Source organism: Metopolophium dirhodum, chromosome 9 (genome assembly GCF_019925205.1).
Source record: "Metopolophium dirhodum isolate CAU chromosome 9, ASM1992520v1, whole genome shotgun sequence".
In the NCBI taxonomy this organism is placed as follows: Eukaryota; Metazoa; Arthropoda; class Insecta; order Hemiptera; family Aphididae; genus Metopolophium; species Metopolophium dirhodum.
Genome location: NC_083568.1, coordinates 16,453,250 through 16,479,738, shown reverse-complemented (window position 1 = coordinate 16,479,738; position 26,489 = coordinate 16,453,250). Strand labels below are relative to the sequence as shown.

The following is a 26,489-nucleotide window of genomic DNA, read 5'->3' as shown; positions in this document are numbered from 1 at the left end:
AACATAAAGACTGGATATGGCTTGTATAGATCTATGTATCTCATATATTAGAGGGCTCTGCTTAACACAAAATTTGGATACCGTAAGACCAAAAGAGGTTCATGATTGTTTAAGGTATAATATATTAAAATTGTATTCTTTAAGTTGACTGCATACAACAGTAGTGGGTGGAGAAAATGTAGGAGTGCATTGGAATTGTTTCCTTTTATTTTTAGTATGTTAAACTTTTGTCTAGGTAAATTTCTAAATTATTGGTTTTATTTTTAATTGGTATTAATACATTGCTTATTGTTAAATGGGAGATTCGTTTTTGCAAAGAGTGACATTCATTTGAACCGATTTACTTTCGTTTATCTTTATTTTTCATTTTTTGGACAAATTAAAAATTTGATTTGGGTAAGAAATATTACTTTGACAAAAAAAAAAACCACTATTTTTAAGTTTACCATTTCTTTAAAATAACATTAGCATAATAATATACGTGGTTACTGTATGCCAGTATAAGGCTATACGTTTAGTTATTTAAAATTATTTCAGTTGGATTTTTGCAGTCGATTTGATGTATGATATTATTATTACAAAATACAGTGAATCATTTATTATAGACATTGTTTAGTACACATGTATATAACTCCTATAATCAATCTTACGATAAAGTGACGAGCATTGTGCAGAGAAAACTGATAGAAAAACATGGAGTCACATTTATGATACCTATAGTCGGCTAGTCCAATGTCATAACTCATAAATAATGTAAAAGGTCTCATGTCGCATGGTCTTACCGCCGTCGATATGTATTATATAGGAAGTCACGATAGTCACGGGGCATCAACTCTTTTAAATATTTCGACCATTTCTGCAACGGATTATCATTTGTACTCTATATTTAAATTAGTGAGCGCCAAGCACGTTCGAAATGTTATGTACGCTCAACAATATTATATTATTGTCAAACCACTTTAATTCAAATAATAATATTAATTACGATGTTCGAGTTTAGGAATCATGTCGTAAAAAAAAAATTATAATACCCATAACAAATGCAACATAGGAATGCTCAGCATGAAGTTTGAATCATAAGTTAAATTAAGTTGAGAAGTTATTAATTCGCATAATCATCAACACAACTTAAAGACGTTGTTTAAATATATAGTGAATAAATTTACCATTTACCTAATATGTGGTTCTGTGTACAGAATATAGTCGAGAACTACCTAACTGAATAACTTTGTCAAACATAATATTCGATTACAACCGTTTGAAATTGTTGAGCTATATTAATTATTATTGCTATATTATAATATTATTAACTTTTAAAACTAAAGGCGGACAAATAAAAACTCAATCAGCTATTAAGTTTGTATTAAAATAATGAAAAAAAAAAATTGGATCACAATGAGTAGGAGTACGAAGGAAGTATGATTATATCAAAATCAATTTGACATTTTATTATTAAATTATCATTAAATACTTAATAGTACATCGTTACCTTAGTGATAATACGTCCTCGGAACTACAAATTTTTCAAAAATTACATTCAGGTGTCAACATTTATATTATAATATAGCTGTCCTCCCTAGTTTTGCCCATGTCAAAGATTTGTTTTTATATTTTTTTACATTTGTAATAAAAACTTATAAATAATATTATTTATTTATTCGATGCCATAAGCTCGACGATTTGGTGCATGGTTTTACCTCGACTGTCCGAGTAACCAATGGCAACCAAGTTAACAAAATAACCAATTTATAAAAAAAAAAATAATTACTTATTTCTACTACTATTACCATCATAACCTCTAAGTTAATATAACCAACTGCATTCATTTATAAACAAAAAAAATTTTTGACTTCCAATATAAATCTAAATATCTTTGTGTGAGCACCTCTTCAAGGCCACTTTTCCTTTACATACAAACATCATTCAAACTGTTACGAATATTTAAAAAAAAAGTCCAAAGCGGTCCAGCCGTTCTCGATTGATGACAATTAACATATTTTTATGATATATAATATTCTCCTTGTCCTTAATTTAGGTTATAAGTTATAACCACAGAATAGATGATAAACTTTATCGATTCTGTGTTACAACCATTATTGTGAAAATTTTTCCAACAAAATGAATTATTAAGTTTCTGTGATACATCGTATCTGATTGGTATAATCTCTTTTTTTCAGGTAAACTTCGGCGAGGTGTACATATCAGCCACACTGGACCCACCCAAACCACGGATCTTACCAGAGTTCAAACGTTTAGCTCACAGTTTGCGGTCGGGCAATATCAGTATTCTGGACGCGAGGACATTTTACATACCAAATTTACACTACGACGGCTTGGGGCCAGACGCATATTTTTTCGTCGGGAACGGTTCGGAGCCGTCTCCGTACGGCGTCAAAGTTCCGAACGAAGTCGGGAGGTGATTATATTTTAACGCACGTCATTTCGACGACATTACTTACAACTGCACATGTAATGCGTATGATATTATTATATAATAATAAATTTAAATATCAATAAGTACACAATCGCCGTCGTGGTATAGGTATCGTAGTGAAAATCGTAGTGCCCGTAAAAAATCGCAGACGGTTTAAACAGCCTGATCGACACCGTGATTGACGTCCAGCCGTTTTGCGCCCCGTTCGAGGGCGTTCAGTAGATCTCTAGCTTCCTCGGACAACCCGGGGTCGCGACAGATGTCTTCGTGTTTGGGGGTAAAAAGAATCCGTTCAGCAAGTCTCGTGGTCAGTCGGCTCGGCATGCGGTTTTGAGGTCTCGGGCCGGCGGCTGGACTCGCGGAAACGACGCACGCCGACGCGTTGTCGCACACCGACTCTCCGAAAGTGATAATCGAACAGCCGTCTCCGCAATAATAGAGCATCTCCTGCAGCAAAGTGGTTTTGTTTTTTACGTACTATCGATGGAGTTAACGATATTATTGCGATCGTCATCGGGGGGCTGAACGGTTCCACACTACCGTTTTTGGAGAAAAATAATACGCGTTACGATTTTTTTTTTTTTTATTACAAGAAATAATAATTGAGTTGGGCCAAAACGATCGTTTTACACATAGTAACGTACTAATATTAAGTCTACTTAAACCCGTTTCCTTATTATTTGAGGTTATGATGATATATTTTATATTGCTTATATACGTTATACCCCACCTACTTTTATAAGTGTATTTAAAAATTGTAGATGCATTTATTTAAAGTCTTGATGATTATATCATCATAATTATAAAATTACTCATTATTCATTATACATAATGTCGTATATTATGCATAAACATATTATTATGGTGAGACTGAGACACGATCACTATTCCATAGGTATACGTATAGTGCTGACGGTATTGAGAATAATTTTTGGTAATACCGAAACCGAAATGATTCGGTCGGTATGTATTATACGGTATACCATTTTAGATTCTGAGTGAAACGATGAATGTATTGATTTTACAATGATGTGTGATTTTTTTTGTTTTTTATTTTTTTTTTTATTTTTTTTTGTGTACACGATAAGTAGTCGAAATAATGATTGGATTTTCAACTTCAGTATCTTGTTTGATGGGAAAGTGAATATCGTTGGTACCTTAAATGTACAAAAGTTTTCAAAATCGCCGGGAAAAACAACATAAAAATTAAGGCAAAACGGGAATTTTTACGCAAAATCGGTTTTCTACAAAATCGATTTTGGTTTTTGGTGTAACTCTAAAACAAATGAACGTATACACATGAAATTTCCACCGGTCATTTATATTAGCATTTTCTGTACACGATAAAATTTTAAAAATATTTTGACTTTTTTTGAGCTGCTTATGGACATTGTCAGTTTTAAATTTTTTTTGTTTTTTTTCCTATAAATATCAATAACATTTTGTGGGATAAAAAAGCGTGAAAACTAATGCCAGGCTTCTGATATATTTTTACATTAGCAGTTGAAAAATATTAAAAATACATAGGTACAATTTATTTTTATAAGGATTTAAAGTTCAAATTTTGACAAAATATATCAAATTTAAAATTTAATAATTATTTTGTAGTTAAAAATTTATAAAATGTTCAAATTTCATAGCTAAGGATTAAAAATTTAAAACAAGGTTCCACCTAAATAGATTATATATAAATTACTTTATTCACATTAATATCATCAAATATATTACTATATTAGTAATACCATAGGCTGACTGACCGTTTTCACTCAGAATCGTTGTTCTTATGCAATGATATTATATCATTGAATTAAAATTTAACACCATCCATTACAGTGACCCATTTGTAACCTACTGTACAGCAAAGCGACATCCACTTACCCACCTTTTTTAAGGTTTTTTTTACAGAATACCGTAATGACGGTTTTTTACGATGGATTGTTTAACAAAATAATTTCAAAATACCGGTATACCGGTATGTACGGTATTCCGAAAATACCGTCAGCTAAGTATTACAATACAACCAAGTCGTCGTTATATTTATATTATTATATTGATTAGGCTCACTTTTAAACGTTTGCAATAGGTTTTGAAATCGCATAGAAATGTTCCCGAATTCGACGGATACCGAAGTAGGTCTTCGAATTTCAACGTGCCCGCTTTTATCTCGTTGAGCGCACGGTTCAGGCTCATAGTGGTTCCCGTGTTTTTGACCAAACACCTGTTCTTGAAACGACGGTATAATTCCGGAAAACTGATTGCCAAAAATATAACTCTGCAGATTAAAGAAAACGTTTCAACAGTCAACGAATAATATTACATTAGATTTTGTTAAAAAAATAATGATATCTTATGTAATAATATAATATTATCAGAGTTCGTTATTAAAGCTATTAAATTTGGGTTTTTTCAACTTTATTGAAATATACCATAATTAGCCGTACGGTGATTGTGAAATAAATAGTACATCATTTTATACGAAGCCTCTTCTGGTACCTATATGGGTATATTTACTTTAGAAAATTGTAGCTCCCCGCCCCGAAAAAAAAACAAATAAATTTCTACCTATGATAGTTAAGTTTTTTTTTTTAAACAAAAAGATTAACTAACAACATATTTTGGTTTTTTGTTAAAATAATCATTCTGTATATTAGTATAATATAATACCGATTGGGAGCCATTCCGGTAGAATCCAACCATTCAAAATCGGCTCTTGTACGCGGGAAACCCTTCATCGCGTAACCATTTTCCACACACTCGTCTTGAGTTAGTTTTTCCTAAAACAAAATAAGCAACTTCATAAAATAGTATAGCATTCATTTTTATCGTTTTTAAGTTTACGTATACTTAAACTTAATGGTGGAGAAAACGAGCCTCGCCTAACCGACAAAAATTGGTTCTTCTGCGTACCCCTACGCGGACCCCTATCATAGGAGAACCGGTTTCGATAACTGCTTGATGGGGGAGTGGGTGCGAAGAATTGGCGTATTCTCTCAGAGAATAGGTTAGGGTAGGTATATATTATACATACTTTTAACCACGTTAATGCCGTTTCTTCTGCGATTTTTTTGTCACTGGTGGCAACTTGTTGATCCATCATTTGATCAAAATCCACTGCAATCGCACACGATGTATTTGATAAAAGTTGTATAACAATATTATTATACATAATAATTATAATTATTTATTAATTAATTATTTAACATCATAATTCATATTTCATATTGCGTGGATCGAAAAAAGTCACCTGACCCGTTTATTGTTTTTTCCAATCCACCATCAAACACTTACCGTTGACTAAATTGAATCTTTTGGATAGGCCACTGACCACGATGAAACGTCCCGATCTTACAGGGCCGATAACCGTCACTCTGGGCACAAACGGAACATCCGACGGTTTTTGGTATACTATTTGATCCAGACATAATTCTGTGATCTCGTCAATCGATTTACCCTGCACATTGATTTCCTAACCAAATCAAAAAATATATATATAAGTGTAATCTGATATAGGTAGATGTTTAATGATCAATTAGTATGTGTAAGACGTACCACGAACGTTGGACACGAAGATAAGAAAAGATCAATAATACATTTTATCGCCTCAATTTTAAATGATTTTTATATTTTCAATATACCTAGGTACATTCCTTTCGTTTTTTACAGTGATTTATTAGACAAATAAGTAGAATACTTTCAAACTAAATAGTAGATACTGTGGCAAATGAAAAACTCTACGAGATTACGAGAAACTTATCATGTACGTAATACTGTTATTGGAAAAAAATTAAAGAAAACGTTTTCACACAAAGTTTGTCGGATTTTTGAACTCAATATTATGATATATACCTCGGTACATATACGTGGAATATATATTACAATAATACGATATACTAACTTTTAAGGTATATCGAAATTTCATTTTGATTTCAAATTCTAAATTTTTATAATTCGTATGGAACTTGTCAATTTTTGTCTGACTATCGCATAAGGCTGAAAATGAAAATTTTACATAATCTTCAAAATAATAATAATAATCATAATAATCATAATGACAATAATATAAAATCAAACAGAGTTGACAGTACACCGATTTAATAACATTATTCTACTTGAACAGTTTCAACAGTGAAATTCGCAACTTTCTTACCTGCAGGTTCGTTCAGAACAATTGTATGTGTCGGTAGAATACCAAGACTTATCATCATTTCTGCTTCTTTGTTACTGTTTGGGATATCTTTAAACACAAAAAATATACAAAATCTCGAATATTATGTCGATACATTGAGATTTTAAGACTTGTGTGTATTATATTACCTAAAAGTATCCATCCTTTTATGTTTGCCCCTTTCGCTCTCATGTACTCCCTCAACACGGTCGTAAAATCCATTGAATCACATCCGTCATCATCGTCTCTCTAAAATCACGCGGACGATGCATATGGAATAATTTTATCATTATAATAGTAAATTAATAAGATGTTGAATGTAGTGATGTTTTATAGTGAACACGCTTTTCGAACATTCGAATCATTAATATCGTATGTACCAAAATATTAAATTTCAACAATTTTCGACCACGCGTGTTATTGTACGTCGAGTACAATAAGTTATAAATTAATTATTGTTAATTTTTAAACACAATTATTATAATAACGATATTAAAATACCTTATCTTATTTTTATGACATTTAAATCGAAAAGTTTTGGGTATCTGACGTAAACTAGGTACTTTTAAAACTTCATATCCTATGTTCAAATATAAAATAAATTTTTTTTCACAGGTAGCATATTATTATAATAATATCATCATGACGTTCTGCAGATAATATAGGACATCATTGTATTTTGATATCATACATTTTTACTTTATTTTGATAGTGATTTTCAAAATATTATGTAAAAGAAACGAAAACATTTATTTTTCATTTATTTATAGGTTTTTTTTCCAATGCATATGCAGTACTTACGTATACATGCAACGCAATACGATATCCGTATTTTCTATAATTTTAACGAGTATTTGCACAAAATATACCTACGACGTGGAAAACTGCAATATGCACGTGAACACAAAATATAATAGGAATGCGTTTGTTATAATGGCTTTATCGTGGCGGGTAAATAATACATTGTAATATATGGCGTATAATAATAATATGTTCAATATCTCGTGTGTGTGTGTGTGTGTGTGTGTGTGTGTGTGTGTGTGTGTGTGTGTGTGTGTGTGTGTGTGTGTGTGTGTGCGTGTGCATACGAACTCGTTTTTTCCGGTATCTGCGCAATACGTTCCGCCGATCGATGGTTACCACTCCGGTGCTTTTGGCTATGTTGAGTGCAACGTACACTTTGTCTAAACAAAATCGGAGAGTATGGTATAGTCAATGTTTGCACTGCAAGATTGCCGCTGCTCACAATATACCTACTGCATACAAGCTTTACCCAGGCTCCCCCCCCCCCCCCCCCCCCCCCCCCGATAGGGATGGACGAGCAGTGAGCGCAAGGGAAGATTTCACTCGCAGTGTATAGTATACCTGTATCCAACCGGTGATCGGGAGGAGTGACCAACAGGATTTTCGGTACGTCCACGTGACGCCGGCATTTGAAATACCTCGCGATGAACCGCAAAGGGTCCGGTGGCTGGGACATGACGAGCGCCTTGACCACGTTCTGGATGAGGAAAAAAGAACGTCGCGGACGTAAATATTATTAATCGTCCAAAATTTTAACACGCTATTTTATGAATATAATATTAGGTATGTACATCAATCTAGGACTAGCGTAATAGGACTATGGGCGGGACTATTTTCAACCGTTAAAAACGACGACCATACGATTATTAAATATAAAAACGAGTAGGCGTATGATCCAAGAGTAACTATGAAAGATCAACAATTATTTAAAAAATAATTGTATTTATAAGACGTATGTCAACGCTAAAATATATAAAGGATTTGCGAGAAGTTACATAATATTACAGAGATATTTTAGTACACGAGGTTGTCCTAATTTGGTTATTTTAAACAAACAATAGTAACTGCGTGCGTAAAAAATGTTTACCGAATGAAAAATCATAGAAAATGTTAGTATGAGCTATTGAATTTACAATGATCAGATTGTGATATTATTAACTCGTCTACACGTCGACAATGAATGGTTTTAATGAAAGGTTTTTTTTTTCATTTCTAGGTGGCATATATAATTTATTACACGCATTAGACACGCACCTGATCCGTTAATGTGTACTTACCCTAAACATTTCGTATATCCTGTGCTTCTCCAAGTAACACGTCTGTCTGGCTTTGATCATTTCCTCGGCCACGAAAAACGAATAAGTCAGTTGCTCTTTTTTTCTCCCACGAGCGAGGCTCACACCGCGAAATTTGTTTGTCGCTCGTGGCAACCGTACTTCCGTGTTTAAAACGCATAATATATAATAATATGTGTATACAATACTCAACATTTATAGTGAACTATATATTTTAAAGAAATACAATTATTTTTCAACTAATATATTTTTTTATCGGTTTAGAAAATATTGTAATTGTTCGCAATTTGATGATTGTTGATGAACCTATTAGTTCTTACAATTATTGTGAAATTTAAAAATGTCTCCTATTTTCTAAAACATTTCGCCTTTTTTACGATAAATGTAAATGGTTACCGTATGTATAATGTATATTAAATACGTTTCGTACAATTATTATAGTAATACACCTCGCCACCAGCTCCTCTTGTGTATTTTAAAAAATTTACAATCTTTAATGTTTTTTCATACTTTTAAATTTTTATCCGGTATCATATGGTAAGAAATTAATATTATATTCGAACACTGACGTATCATATCGGTCATAACAACTCATCGCTGCACAATAATATCCAAAAACATTATACATTACTATAATATTATACATCGGTGGGCATAATCGCTGATCGCGTGCAGTGTTCGCTGGTATAATATAATATAATATTACCAATATTATTATTGTTATTATTTGTTATTTATACCATCGTCGTCTTGACATCGTCATTACTGCGCAACGTGTGAACACAAAGACGTTTTTCTGTCCGCGCGCGTTTTTACGTAATGCGCATTATATCATTACACGCGTGTTTTTATTTTCAGCTTGGAACCGCTGAAAGGCTACCAGGGTGAAGACATAGAAATCCAATTACCCAGAAGCCTGACGATGCACTCGATCGATTGGCTGGCCGTCTGGTGCGTGCAGTACACGCACAATTTCGGCCACGTCAACGTCCCCGACGATTTGGACGTGCCGCCCGCGTTGGGGCAGACCAAGCTCACCGTGAGTAGTAGACTCAGAGGCGGCGGTGGCGGTGGCGGTGGCGGACAGGGTAAGCCGAGCACTGTTGCAGTTGGCCCGACGAAAAAACCGCGGCGCCATCAGACGTGGTCACCGCCGCCGCCGCCGCCGTGGGTTTTCGGTTCTTACCAGCATACCAGACGTGAAGTCTTGGCCCCGGTACCGCGGTATCCCAACGACTATTATTATCATATTCTGTGACGCATACCGCTATAGTATTATTGTACACCCCAAATATATATACGTATATACTACCTATATTGTATTATTATCGTTATGGATTATTATTATTATTATTATTTTGTTTTGTTTAAGTACCTATAGTATATTAACGTTTGTATTTTTTTTTTATCTATTTTGTTATTAGTTTTTATTTTTGTTTTTAATACAACAGCCTTACCTGCTACGATTTACAAAATATGATTTGTTTTTTTATTATTTTTTTTTTTTCAAGCAGTTTGATTTCGAGTTGAAGAAAATTCTTTTTTTCATATTATTTTTTTCATATTTTTATTTTTATTTTATTTTAGAGGGGAGGGAATCCATTATATTCGGTATATTATCCCTGTCTTCAAAAATACAAGTTTGTATGAGTTTTTACGGAAAATTCATTAGTTTAAAACTTTTTATTTATAGATAATATTATACTCGAACGTTTCCAGTAAGTAGATATTATTCTCTCATTTTTATTTTTACTTTCAATTTAACTTTAAAATGTTAAGTTTACCTTTGTACGAAAGTATAAACTTTTACATTCATTTGAATATTAAATATTATCATTGGTTTTATTAAAAAACTGAAATCGTTTAATTTTTTTATCTACGATCAAGCGTAGCTTCATTACAGTTAACCATTTATGTTATACATAGATAATATAAGTATATTTGAATGATCAAAGAAAATATTTTATGCTGTAAAATTATATAAAATATTTTCTCAATTTTATAATAACCGTGATGTGACTTGTATAAATGTATACAAATTCAAAACAAATTACAAATTTTAGTTGGTAGAAATATCCTAGGAATAGGATATCAGTCAAATAAAAAAAGAAAAATCAACATACATTTTTCAATCTTTGTCATCAAATGATCTGTTTACAAAATGCCATGCTAATATATTAAAACGATATAATAGTTATAATAAACATTTATATTGTATTTAAGAAATATATATTCTTATTGAGTTTACAGAAGACTATCAACTTAAGTTTTGTTTATAATCACAGAATTCTGTATGAACGAAAAATTCAGATTGATAAAACGAATTACTAATGATGAAACTTATTTATTAACTCATATAGGTTATATGAGTTATATTATCCTAGGTATATTATTATATGGTTTTTGACTTGTGTGAATTTATTTTGTGCTGCAATTTGGATTTAAAGCCAACATGGTGGTACAATCCAGTAAGTAAACATTTTAATGATATTTATAGTTCTAATTTAGTATCTGTTTGGTTCAAATTCCAAGGATTATTCGTTAAATAATCCTAGACCAAATTTCACTTATTATTATTATTATAGCCGAATTAGGATTCAATGAGTTGGCCCTAACTTGAATGCTATTTTTTTCTTCTATTTAGCCGCAGTTAAAATGTAAACTTGAAATAAGTGGCCATAATTAATTTTGAGTTAAACTCGAAACAATAAAATATGCACTATATAAATCAGAAAAAAAAAACAATCAAATTTTACACTACTTTAGACGAGCAGCACTACTTCGGATCCCGAAGGGCGTTGGGAGATGAGCAACTGTCGAGAACTATTACCCGGTAAACTACAAGTGCACTGGGAAGTGCAAGGCGATTGGGTTCAAGTGCAGTTGACCGGGAAGATACGTGAAAACCAATATATGGCGTTCGGTCTCAGTGGCAACCAAAATAGGTTAGTATATCCACCTATATATATATATTAAATGCTTAGATGTTACGACGTATCCTTTATACAATTTCATACCAATGTTTAAATATGTTTAAGTTGAATGCATACATAATATTATATTAATAAACTTATTATACTCCGAAAAATCATATACAATTTTGTTTAAAAAATAATAATCAGGGCGGAATTGACACCATCGATATTAACACCTATTAAAATATTGAAATATAATAAAAAAAAGGTACCTTGTATGTTTTTTCTGAAACATCATTATACAAAAAGTTAAAATTAATTAAAAATTGTCCATATTATACCTATTGAACTTCAGAAGAATGCTTAGTGAGAAGTCATCAAAAAAAAAAAACAAAAATTATGAGTGTCCAGCATCTGTATGATTATCTATTATATATCTACCCAGCTCAGTCTAAATTAAACGTAGCAAACAACTTGATTTCTTTTCCTCTGCCAGGAAAATCTATCAATCGCATAAATATGTTTTCGGGGGGGATGGACGCCCGCATGGTGACAATATTTACGATAAAACGGTCAGAAAATGAACTAAGTTCTAGTCAGCCCAAAAACATAATTACGTCGAAATACAAACAAAATATTTAATATCTGACCTCGACAGCGTGACGATGATCGGCGGTGACGTGGTGGTAGTGTTTTACAATCCGGCGAAAAACTCGTTCCACGCTGAGGACTATTACCTGTCTGCTACCACCGAGTGCGACGACAAGAACGGAGTGTGCCAGGACGAGCGGCTAGGCGGCAGGAACGATGCGGTTCTGGTGACCGGCACTCGGCGTAACGGTGTGACATGCGTCGTGTACCGGCGGCCGGTTCAGACCAACGAGGCCATCAATGACCAGCCAGTGCCCGTGGACGTGGCCGCACTGGTCATAGCAGCCATCGGACCACTGGGAAGTTCCGACCAGCCCGGGGCGCATGCCATCCAGGACATGACCACAGGTTAGGTTCTAACATGGTATTACACCGCCATGGCTAAGCTGCGTCCATTACTTTCTACAGATTGTCTATGTAATGTTGTTTTTTTCATTTTCAAAAATAGGTACTGGGAATTGTTTACAACTATATAGATCCAAATATTGGTAAAAAAAAGTCTAATATCATGACATTTTCACTCGTCCAAAACTCAAAAGGTTAAGACGGGCACAAAAAATACCCTAATCACTGTAAGACCAAATAGTTACCTACATTCATCGCTTTTTTCCGAATCTAAAATCGAACGCCATAAACGCTGTCATTAAATTATATAAAAACACCTGTATAACAGGAGTGGCCAAGCCGCGGCTCGCACCATAGACTCTACTAGCTCACGCCTTAATATGTTCACTCTTATAATAATAAGTATTATTCCTTTTCCTGCTGTTCATATTATATCAATTCTGAATTCATTACAAGGTGCTCTTATCACTCTCCACCCCTGCTATATAATTTATCAATTTCGTCAAATATGTTGTTCGGGTGGAGTGAAGAGATTTTGCAAGGGGCAGGGGCCAGTGTCATATTTTCAATATTTTTCGAGGAAGGACGTCTGGCGAAAAAAATAAAAATTCTTTGAAATAAAGTATACAACACCGATTCAACGTGTCCGCGTGTACATTATCAGATATTGCAACATTTTCTGTTTGTTCTATATTATTATACATTTATTGTTTGTATACGAATATAGTTTTGACGTATCTCCGCCGAAATCCTATTCGATTCGAAATGTTTGAGAACGATTTCGAGAAAGGAAAACCAATCAGCACAAATCACTCAATGCCAAAATGTTTTTGACGAATGCTATCATAAACATACACAAACACCTGTGTCACAATAATCGAGTTCGCACGTGGTTTCTTATATTGTCAATTATTGTTGTATTATTTGGCTTTGGTTTTTACAAACAGTACTTTAATTAAATACGTTATGCGTATTACTTATATAATATAGGTTAAGAAACCCTAGGATACATTATTATTAGTTATTACCTATATTTATATTATGTAAGTATGTAAAATATAATATAATTATAATAATTTTCCAGTGCTGCTGTTTGAAACCTTTTGACTTTGTGAATACAACTTTTATAATGTTTGCTCATTAATTTACCTGAACAATGGAGTTTTAATTAGCCGAGTTAATTTCATAACTTCATAACCACCACCACATTGATCTTTCATCACGGATCTATAGTCTATACAGTACACACACACACACACACACACACACACACACACACACACACACACACACACATAGAATTAAAATACCTATATAATATATTTGTTTATATTATTAACGAAATATTTGGCCAAACGTGTTTGTGTTCGTAAAATATATTAAGTACGTTATATTATTTCGTATATTGTGGTAAGTGGTTACCCGCGAAATTAAAACTCAAAACTGAATTATTGACAAAAAGAAAATACTAGACGTTATATATATATAGATTTCAATCGACGAATATTTAATAATATTATAATATATTGCGTTACAATAAAATTCGGCAAACACAATAATATTATCGAAAAGCTAGCCATGTAGAAAATATTATATATTGCATCAAACCTTTTAAATTGTTAGTCCTTCCGAAAATGATCCCCCCTCCAAAAAAAAAAATCTTTCCAACTTAACCCCACCAATGACCAAACCTTAACGGTGTTCGCAGACGAAATACGAATAAATTTCAACTCAAGGGACGATCACTCGTGTACAGTTTCCTTATACAATCTGGACGATGACTTGGAGCTGTCTGCGTGGCCGCCCAACATCATCATTGGCGAGAAAGAGTTTAGAGCCAAGCTCGGGCCATCAGGTGGCGCTCGGGGTTACACGGCTATTACTGGTAAGCATTTAACGTAGTGGGTGCGATTAAAGAAACCCAAACATTATGATTAATTACAATATTTATGAGTACGTAGGTAGTTATCATAATAATATGGTTATTTAGTATTTACGGACCGACATAATTAAAATGTTTTGGTGTTAGTCTGTCTTACGCCGACAAATCTTATAATATCTAAGGTGGACAAGCAATAATCAAAACTGTTCATATTATATATTATTTTATTTACAAAATATTTAACAATTTAAATAATGTATAAATTAACTATTACAACCATACTTATGGTATAGTTAACCCATATTATCTATATATTATATAAGTGTTTAACGTACATGCAGTATATATACCCACTCAATGTCGTTGCGTCCTATCATGATTAATTTAAGTTTAACTATTAATTTATTCACATCAGTTCGACGACGCGTCAGTATAACTGTAAAAAATCAATAAATGTCTCATAGGTAACGTATTATTATGTCTGTGAAGAAACAAAATTCCATGTAGGGTCATAGGGATTTGGTATTTAGTCATGAAACATATTGTGTAAAAAAATATTCGTTTTTCAACAATTACAAATCCTATTTCGATTCTAACAAGCTTTTATCAGTTCTTATAATTACCTATAACTAGTACTACTTGTTGACTGTTTGAGTTTATCAGAATATAGATTCTAAGATGTTCGTTTTTGGTTCCTAATAAACAACTATCGATATCATATTGTTTAATCACTATACTAAATACTAATGCATATACTTACAGCATAATAATATTCAATGATTATTACGTTGAACCAGATATTAAAAAAAATTACATTTTTAGGAATAGAAAAAAAACTTTTCTACAGTCAAATAATAAGAAATATAAATTTTACATTCAATTTATTCTTAATATTTTAAATATGTATTCACAATCATTTTATTTTTAAAGATTTATTTACTATTATAAATCGTTGTCAGTGCGTATCAAGCATAATATAAAACTAAATTAAAATCCTAAACAATAGTTATTATCAAAAATCAAAGAAATTCAAAATCATAATAAGAATAACCAAAATGACGTGTATATTGACTTAGATTAAAAATCACGACGAAAAACATAATACAAGCAATTGGCTTGTTATTGTATATTACTGGACAGTGTAGTGAGAATAAAATCATTGCTAGACAATTTAATATTAACAGCTATAGGTAACAATTTACATAATTTTGAATATATTAGGACATTCTACCGGCGACGTCGTCTGGTACATAAACGACAAACTTATACCTGAAATCTACGTGGAGAGGAGACAGACGTACACGTTCATCGTCGAAGGAGGTAATTATAATTTTATTATTAATTATGTACACGCGCGTACAGTACACACGGCGTAGGTATTGTTCGCATGAATTATTCAAATATTTACCATTGCGATTAACGAGATCGATTGAAACGCAAACAACTAATGGATGTAATTATTATCATTAACAATTCGCGAAGGGAATGACCCGAACAAAGGCGAACACTATCATCCGCTTTACATCACGGACAGCAGCGAAGGAGGATTCGGGCAGAAAGACGACGCGGAACAGCGGAAACAGCGGGTTTTCGCCGGAATCGTCTACGACTCCGACGAATTACCTTTCCCCACGACAGGTATAATAATACTATACACCGCGACCAAACAGGCTGCATGTCAGCAAACTCGCCCATTTTTCCCTATCACTGCGCATGTGTGCCGAATAGATAAGACTACTACTATGGTCGTATAATAATATTATGTGTGCCCCAGACTTGGAATAAACGATAGTGTACATCCCAAATGCGTTGGGATATTAAGAACTCGTTTATTCCACGTCTGGGGTACAGAACGATTTTGCTGAAATTCCTGTTTGTTTAGTCGTGCCATACACATTAGTTTATTTTACCATTTTTTGTAAACGTTTAAAGTGGAACCTTTTTGATATCAATATTAATACTGTAGACTGCACACACGCGAGTTTATTTGATGGTACTATTCGGATGCGGAATACCGCCCAACCCACACGAAAGTACTTAAAATTGCTCCGAGTCCCTAGAAAAAGGGGTTTTTTACGTCCTTTTTTTAAAAAAAGGTAGCAAAATATTTTAATGATTACCTAATCTAAGGTAATCTAAGGTATAATAGAGCTTCAAATGTTATTGTTAGTTATTATTTAAAAATATTAAGAATTTAAAATGGAGCAATTTACAAAAGCAAATGTATAAAAACCATGCATTATATTGTATAGCTAATACATTCCACTCAGAATCTAAAAATGAAATTCGAGCACTGTGACTGTCTGTTATATAACCAAAAAAACCAGAAAAGTCGATCTGCTGTAGAGTAGATTTCGATATCAGATCACTGTAATAGATATATTAAATGTGAATTCAATAGTTATAATCATTGCACACGAAAAACGATTTTGAATCACATCTTTTAAAGATATTTTATAATATTAATTTATAATATTAAGTACTACTATTGATTTATTTCTCTATTATTATGGGTAGTAGAATTATAAGATAGAATGAACTTATTTTTTTCAAAACATCACATATTATATTACACTTTATAAAATGTGCCATTGTATAATCAATAATAATAATATTATTAATCACCCAACATCCAACCACTCACATACCCATCAATTATATAAATTTATTTATATAAATAAATGTATAATATAATATATATATTAATTATGTTGTGTGTTGTAACAATTTTAGCCGGTCGATATTGTGAATTTAAGTTCAAGTCTTACGACCGTTCGTCAGAAATGGAAACCTTCAACGCTTTTTTTGACTCTTTGAAATTATCATGCGAAAATGGCAATGTTGGCTTACTGAACTGGACGGTCGCTGAAGAAACACCGGATCTGGTCTACTATCAGGTGAAATTATTATTCATAATTTTTGGTAAGGTTATGATATTTAGTTTCTATTTACATTAAAAAATATTTGATGTGAATCGGGAAAAATAGCACAACGCACAAACCGTTTGGAATTTTGAATAGATGAATAATAGTCTGTTTAATACGATGTAGGTACAGATATAATATCTACGATAACTTATTTTTTTTTTCAGCCTAAAATATTAAATCAAAGACTTGGCAGTTTAATTTTCAATATTTAAATTGTGGTTTTAACATATTATATTATTGCATTTAGCAGAATAATTACTAAGACTCTGCGATATCATTATTAACCATAGCCCACACTTAGGGATAGTTGTACCATCTCCGATTAAAGTTAACCGGAGTTTAATTAGCCGAATTTGCCCGGTTAAATATCTGTTTTCAGCTGATTAAGCGTAATCGATGTTTAACCGTAGTCGGTACAACTGGCCCTAAATCACTTGTCGGCTACAACAACCATATAACAATATTATAGTTATTTATTAGTTTCAACATTTCAATAGGGAGAAATCATAACCCACAAGTTATTAGGAAATAACATTTAAAAAAAGAGTATACACAATTATTCTATGTATCGTTTTAGCGTAAATTATTATACAAGTAAAAAAAATATTCTGAAAATGTCTATTAATCTGAAATGCAAATTATTATCAAAGTCATTAACTTAGTATTATATTTGTATGGCGTAATGCTTATACCAAATTAAATCATAATATATTTTGAAACAACATATTGGATTGTTTTCCTGCAGTAATCAATTATTAATTATATCCTTCTTTCAACGTAATGTACATAATATTATAATTATTTTCAATTTTGTATTATATGGGGTTTTGCGTATCCTAGAACTATTCCAAAAACAATTACTTTTATTGAAAATCAAATTCAATGTAAGGATTTAATTAGTTTATATTTGAAACCTGTGTAACAAAAACAATTATTGCATATTATTATTCCATACAATTAATTATTATTTTTACCATGTACCTATTATAATATTATCTTATTTTAAATATTATTTAGTGTCACCAGTATAACAGAAAATGTAAAATAATTAAAATAATAACAATATATTAAGTAAAAATTTGGTAATATAGTAAATATACATTTCATAATTATATTATAATATCTATAACACAGTATCGAAATATCCATTTAATATTCTAGTCAATAATATACTAGGTACCTATATATAGAATATTATACCTAATAACTATAATAAGTAATAACTATTGAGCTACGATAGGAATCCCTGCAACGTTGCAAATATAATATTATATTATTTTCTCTTACACTTCAATATGCAATATTGTGTATGAAATAAAATAATAAAATGTTTTCTGATCAACGAACACTTTCGTTTGTAATGTATTTGCTAAAATAAACGTAGATATCTTCTAAGAATATTGCTCTAATGCTTAATAATATGTAGAACAAATAATAATTATAATTATAATAATAATAATTGAAACGCCAAAGAAATTAAACAAAATGTAGAAGGTTTTGGAAAACATTTTAATTGATATCAAATTTCCCGTGTCAATATTATACTATTATAATATTATTCCTATTATCAATGTTCACTTGCTCTAACTATGCATCCCCAGCAAGTTGACTGCCGAAGTATTTTAATAGAGCTGTGACCTGTCCCCAAACGCCGTGAGCATCAGAATAATTGGTACTCACCGATTTTGTCACGTACGCCATATACATTTTTGACGGACGTGCACAGAGGCCTTTGGGTTTTTTTTTTGTATTTCTTGTAATTGCATCTAATTTAGTAATTTCATGGAGTACCTACCAATAATGACGTACTTAGTGACGGGGACTTGAACAAAATAATGAGTACCAAAATATTATTGTCCCTCAAAGCCTGAAAGTACAAATATTGGTAGGTATTCAAAGCGTGTAAAAGTAACGAGTTTAAGATCAAAGCGTGTAAAATGAACGAGTTTAAAATATTTCAGCCTATGGTACAAAATATCATCACGTGAATACCAGATGTCGTGGTATACTCACTACTCGTCGTAGTCAACTTGCTAGCTATATATTATAATTTAAAAAAAATTTATAAAATATTATAAAAACGGCGAGTGACGTGTAAAATACTCTGTCAAAAAAAACATGAGATCGACCCCGACCCAACCTAACCACACGCCACTCATACTTTATAAAACGACCCCGTTTCACGTGCAGTGTTTTTGTTTTTGTCAATTTCGCAGAGCTATTCGCAGACTTTTGTCGGATGGAAAATCCACGTGGTCGACCCCGGATACAAGTGGAACGACGACAAGAACGCCGCGGCCAGCAGACAGCACGGCGGTCTGCCGTTGACGTGCGCCATATTGACCGCCGCCACCGTTGTAGCCGTCCAGCGGATTTTCACGATTAGTTTACTGTGATGCGTACAACGATCCGGTAAACAACGGACCGACGGCGGCGGCGGCGGCGGCGTGATCACAACAATTATTATTATAACGCCCAACAATAATAATAATACGACACTCGACGACCGCCACCGCCGCCGCCGCCGCCGCCGAACACCAGTGACGTGAACGTTTGTGAACGTTTGTGAACGTTCGTCGCGATCATAATAATATTATTACTTATCGTCCGTATAAAAAAAATATCATAAGAATATTTTCAGACGACCTTTTCTCGCCCCGTCTGCGTTTTCCACTCAACAGTTTAACCACAGTTCAGTGGTATTTAAACAACCGCGGTCGAATCTCGGTTAGAGGTTACACCCGGAGCGTATAAGGTCAATGGTCTCGTCCCATTTGAAACGGGACGATAAGTCGATAATATTATTATTGTCGCGAGTGTACATTTAAAAAAAATCAAATCCAAACGTTTTCGTCTCCGGCGTCCGGAGCCCGTCGTTTCGACGACGGATGTTTTTAATTGATATTTCGATGCAACTATAATATAGGACAATACCCGATGCGCGCTTTCTCAAGCGAGTGGATTTCAAGCGATCTAAATCCCAAATATCTACCTATATTATGTGCGTTTCGTTTTTACGTCTGTCGCTTGTGAGTTGGAAGGCCGTCGCCCAAAGCGCCTGTCGTCGTACTTGCGACCCTCCCGAGTCTGACCTTGAAACATTAATTGACCGATCACGGCTGCAGTCTTATTACCGGCTGCAGTCTTATATGGTACCTACCGTAACAATAAAAACGTAACCAACTTACGCGGTAAACGTGTGGTGAGTTTGTTCGTTTCAAATTTCAAAAACTATTCGAAAAAATAAAAAAAAACGACGTCTGAAAAATCTAATATTATGATATTAATAATTATCAGTCGTTTACAATAAATTACTATACTAGGTGATGGCGACGTCTGATATTGATATTTATTTTATATATTTTAGAATGTTATAATTTATAATTAATTATACTTTGGTACATATAATATATTAAGAGTAGGTATAATATTATTATTATAATTTATAACCATAGATTAGTCTATTTTCGATCAAAAAATATCGATTTGCTTTTAGATTGGCGAGCTATAATGCTATATGTGGCAATATTTCAAGAATACTAACTTAATTTATTAAATTAGCAGATACACACACACTAGTATAAAATTCGAATGTTTCACACGTCATGGTTGTGTTGACTTGCAGGCGTAGACGGTTTTTGTTGAACGAAATCCGATAGCCACATACAAAACACGTTAATCCCGTAAAATTCTAATGGTGTTTATCATTGATTGTCATCATCTACATGGCAAATAGCAATAATAATATTATTAATATTAAACGCGGTACCATATTCTTTTACGAGCAATACTTACTGTAGTTAGTGTCCAATATTCATTAGTTAGTTAGTTAATTAACTTTATAAAGTTATAAATTATAATAATATTATCAAGAACAGAGACGCGACGGCGGTCGGTTCAACGCACAGACTAAACGTAAAACGAAAACGCAGTTTACCCAACATTAAGAATATCAAGCAAAACCAAACATATCATTTGCATAATATTATTTATGCACATAGTAAACTAATAATTGAGTGGATTTTTGCTGTAGACGTTAAGGCATATTATAATTATAAATTGCATTATATTATAACAATATAATTTAATGTATAATATTATATTATTATTACGCACGTTTAACGGTAGATCGCTGTAAGTAGAATATTATAATTTAGTATACTTCTTAGTCGGTACGGTTCAGTCATAAATTCAATGTTGTACATTATTATAAGCTTCTTCGCTGGCAATTATTTTCTCCCAAAACCGATGGACATAAAAAAGGGACCCACTGGCCGCCACCGTATAAAAAAAGCAATATCATTATAATATTATAACGGTAGTGATATTTCCGACATAATAACCCAACTAGATTCGCACAACAAATAAGGAGAGTGGCCGCTGACGAGGAGAGCTTCGCGAGAACAATATTATTGTAATTTGATTTCAACGATAACAAAACAAAACAAATAATTATTAGATAAACACAAATAAAATCATCAAAACCGCGGCATGTCGGCATCGTTATCATCATGACAAAGACTATTATAAGATCGGTTGTCTTATTTGTACGATTGTTGTCGTGATGTAAATTGTGTAAGAATTTTTAAAACACGTTAACTCGTAGACAAACAGAGTTGAGCTTTCATAATTTCGATGAAAATAATTAATAAACACTTCAATAAAATTCAACCTCCACCGTCGTTGATAATATTATATTATTTTCCTGCAAATATTATGATACGCGTGACGGGTGTGCCTATATTATGTGTAACGCGACGGCCAACTCTTCGGCTCTATTTTCTAAAATCTAAATTTTTGAGTACATTTTTTGGGCTTGTTATGATGTATTATACGATAATTAATAATTATAAACAAACCGGTTGAAGCGGAAGGATTTTGTATGAGAAACATCGTTTCGCGAACTCGAAAAGAAACGCGGGGATTCTTAAACGCCCACAAAAGCCAAGTCGTAAAACGCAAAGCACAACATTGAAAACTGATTCGCACAATCTCAAAGTTGAACAAAGAAAATTAATACTTAATAACATTAAGTTATATTATCTAATAAACGCCGTGACGTAGAACACACGTCGTGATAACTCTTAACGATTCGTATACGAAAAATACGTCATATTACAATGAACATTGCAGATCGCTTCCAAAGTTTAAAAATATCAAGATTATGTAAATCCGAAATCGACAATGATTCGATTACGAATTATAATAATATTATTTACGACACTATAAATAATTATAATACGTCAAATAAATTCGAGTGTCGATGTCGTTCGTTAATTTTTCGACTACGCATGCGCACACACTATTTTTAATAATACAATACCTATGTAATCCATAATAATAATATTAACAAATTGTATTTTAATGGTTACGACCTTAACGAGTTACGACTTACGACTCACGCGAGTTCTATAATACAGTCGGTCCGATAAAATCTTTAAACAATATTGCTCAAAATATAATATTATTATGATCTCGTATAGCATAATATTAATATCTACGAGTGGAACCGATTCTCGAGTGAAATCCGCGAATACACTCATATACGCCCAAGCCGTCATCATCGTGATTATTATTTATTAGTCATAATAATAATATCATAAATTTATAATCGATCATCCGATTTCTTCGAGCATCCCATACAATATAATATTATAAGTTATAATACAATATTATATTAAAATGTAATCGAAACGTTTAAACTTTAAACCAATAAACCGAATGTTGATACAAAATGACAATAATATTTTCTAGGTTTTAGTCGATTAAATTTTAAGGAATCTCGTAACTATAAAATATAATATAGGTAATTATTGACAATAAAATATGTTCTAAGTGGTTATTACGTTTAAAATATTATGTTAATCGTTTTTGTATAATTTTTTGTAACACACTATTTACGTAATTCATATACCTATTAATATGGCTATAATAATTGTACCTATGTGAATACGATAATAAATTAATATAAAATATGTAATAATAATTTTATATTATACTGTACTACATTTCTCTCGTCAAATTGTAAACGTTTAAGAAATTTTTTTTTATTTTTATCTGATTTTGCTCTTGTCGAATATGTAGACATACTATAGTATAGTACCTAATTATAGTAGCTAAGTTCGTCCCCCAATTTATTTTTTACTAGTTGCTATAATAATATGAATTATGATATTATGTTACTGATGTAGTGATGTCTAAAAGTGTTTTCATAATACTATAAAATATTACATAATATATTATATTATACGCGTTTCACGAAACTATGATATGGTTAATTTCTGATAAATTATATTTTTCTATGGAAAATTGTGTAAAAAAAAATTCAAATTCAATACTGTCATAATTAACAATAATTTGAAATAGTAGATTTATCTAGCGAGAAATTATCAGGCACATTGTACATGTTATGTAACTATTATACATTTATACCTACATAGGTAGTATATTATATATTATACATCAAAGTAATTTTCCTTGCGTATTTAAAATTGCGGTATAAAAACTCATAATGTCCCCGATAGTAGACATAAATTGTGAACTTAACCAAAATTAGTGAAAAATAAATATCTTTTAGCCCACCCCCGCGAATATAATTATCTAAACCAGTATCTAAACTACCGCCTTGGTGGTCCTGGACTTTGATGTAACAAACAATAAAATTAAAAAGATAAATAAACAATTTTATTTTAATTTTGTGAAATTAGTAATATAATCGTATTGTGTGACGTATATAGTAACGCAGTAAATATTATTACCATCCACCAATTTCAAGATTCGTCCTATAAATCCATCTCTCGTTAATTCGTTGTACTGTTTTGTTTACACTTCACTATAGAACTATATTTTGTTTCTGACGAGAGCGTGTTAAAAGTTTAATCGGTTAAGTTTTATATTATGTGTTTTAAGTCTTAAGCATAATATTATTATATTGTATTTTAAGTATTACTAACTACATATAATATATTATTATTTATAAGGAAAGTTATATTTATAAGCAGTCATGATGTTTTAACGGTACCGGGAATAAAACGTATTGTATACGTAAATGTGTGTACTGTGTAGGTGCTTTTTATAGAATTTTTAGGTAGGTATTTATTTTTATAAAACACTCGAGTACCAGCAATTAGCATCCAGCTACACAATAATATGTGGCGAAGAAAACAGTTTTAGTCAAAATCTATGAACAAAAAAAGAGAACAAACAACAATAATAGGCATAATACGTTAGGAAAACATGTTAGTCTACAATAGCGGTTAGGTTAGGTTAGGTTAAACCCACACGGCCACACATAAACCGTATAAAATAAAATAAATCGATTTCCCGTGTACCTATTGTTTATTGATGTAAAATAATAATAATTATACAATATTATATACCTATCTCTTGTAATATTTTATAAGAATATGAAACAAATCTGTGTTTTTGATGACAATAATTATCACATTATTACTAAACATTTTTTTTTTTTTTATTAATATTACTATTATTATAATAATTGTTGTTCTTTATTATTAAGGACTACAAGTCAAATTTGAATTTTATGTAAACCTCGACAATAATTTTTCTTAGACGATTAATAAATTACAATATAATTTAGGTTAACTTTTAATATAAATTATATATGTACTTATCGCTTGAAAGAATTTTTTTATATAAAAAAATGTATCATTCATACGATTAATTACATTAATTACATTTAGACATGTATAGGTATTTATAAGAAACTGGAAAGAGAGAAAGAGAGAGACATTGGGTGTTGTAAAAATATTGTTTTTTTTTTACACTTTAATGTACAATGTGTAAAATAATTAATATGTTACAGACACGGTAAATGGAGTAAAGCAGATTTAATATATATATATATTTATATATCATATAAAATGTAATAGATTTGTGTGTTTACACCTGTTTGTCTCTCTCTAAAAAAAATAAAAATAATTAATTAAAATAATTTTTGCCGTGTAAACTAATTTAGATTTTATAAATGTGTTAATGTTACCTTTATATGAACACTTGACAATAATATTAGTTTAATTTGTATATTTAATATTTATTGATAGTATATAGCTAATTATGTTTTTTTTTTTTTTTTGACAAACTTTATCAAAATATAATGAACTTACATATTATTATTAAGCTAGTATACCTACAGCTGTATTCCAAATAATATTAGATGATATCCATGATTTGATATTATTAAGTAGAAGTAGAAGATGATGTGAATGTTTTCTTTATTATACCTACCACTAAATCTTTTTTTTTTACGTTTTGTTCTGCTCTTGGGCAGTTATTATTATTATATAATATGAACATGTACCTACTAAATAGCACAGTTTATAATTTATTATAAAAATAAAATATGTTTAAAACTTTAAAATATATCTACAATGTAAATCGTATGACTGGATTTTCAAAATAATTAAAATACATACTTCTTCTATTTATTTAATAAAAAAAAATACCAAGTATATTATGGGCTTTACATATTCTTTGTTTATTATATGTATTATGTATATCATATATATTTTATATATATTGTATATTATGTTATATTATGTTTAGTGAGGTTCTGTATGGCTCTTCTAAGACCAATGTGATACTATTATGGCATTCAACTTTGGGACTCAGCCAAACCTTCAAACACCAGAACAATACAGTTATTCTAGTCTATACCTATGTCTACGATCATTATCAGGTGCTCCCTAGCTGGTACATCACCAGTGACTCAATTTATAAAGACATTTGAATTCTAACCATAAATAATCTCACATATAAAAAAGGACACATAACTTTCAGTTCTCACTCCAATCCTATTATCATCCATCTCTCATCCAAGCAAATTCCACATAACCCGCCCTGCAGGCGTCTTAAAAGGAATTCATGTAGGGGGACCTACTCTCTCCTTAAAAACTTTCACACGGGGTGTCGTCGATGGTAAATACAGATTGTAAATATAAAATAATATTTTGTTTAAACAAATTAATTATAATATATTATTGGTCGTGACACCATTTTCGCTTAAGTTGTCTAGGGAGGTTGCCTGGAATCTAAACTTGGCTATATAATAA

At 31.6% G+C, this 26,489-nt stretch overlaps 2 protein-coding genes across 2 annotated transcripts in view; one reads left to right on the top strand and one right to left on the bottom strand.

The window, feature by feature from the left end:
• The window catches only part of LOC132951962 (protein Skeletor, isoforms B/C), a 102,788-nt gene extending 76,858 nt beyond the window's left edge, over positions 1–25,930 (top strand). Inside the window, exons 6-15 of the mRNA XM_061024043.1 lie at positions 2,178–2,416; positions 9,557–9,737; positions 11,146–11,166; positions 11,465–11,643; positions 12,272–12,612; positions 14,318–14,494; positions 15,713–15,811; positions 15,974–16,129; positions 17,225–17,388; positions 19,635–25,930. Coding sequence (XP_060880026.1) covers positions 2,178–2,416; positions 9,557–9,737; positions 11,146–11,166; positions 11,465–11,643; positions 12,272–12,612; positions 14,318–14,494; positions 15,713–15,811; positions 15,974–16,129; positions 17,225–17,388; positions 19,635–19,814 — 1,737 coding nt within the window. The 3' untranslated portion in view covers positions 19,815–25,930. The remainder of the gene's footprint in view (positions 1–2,177; positions 2,417–9,556; positions 9,738–11,145; positions 11,167–11,464; positions 11,644–12,271; positions 12,613–14,317; positions 14,495–15,712; positions 15,812–15,973; positions 16,130–17,224; positions 17,389–19,634) is intronic.
• On the bottom strand, positions 1,049–9,572 carry LOC132951963 (adenylate kinase 8-like). Its single transcript, XM_061024045.1, has 11 exons — positions 8,681–9,572; positions 7,965–8,100; positions 7,692–7,783; positions 6,749–6,848; positions 6,582–6,668; positions 6,330–6,424; positions 5,723–5,900; positions 5,463–5,545; positions 5,099–5,208; positions 4,499–4,706; positions 1,049–2,881 (listed from the first exon to the last, which is right to left on the bottom strand). Exons 1-11 carry the CDS (start codon positions 8,891–8,893, stop codon positions 2,588–2,590), a joined length of 1,596 nt encoding a protein of 531 aa, XP_060880028.1. The 5' UTR covers positions 8,894–9,572; the 3' UTR covers positions 1,049–2,587.
• Positions 25,931–26,489: the final 559 nt, after the last annotated feature.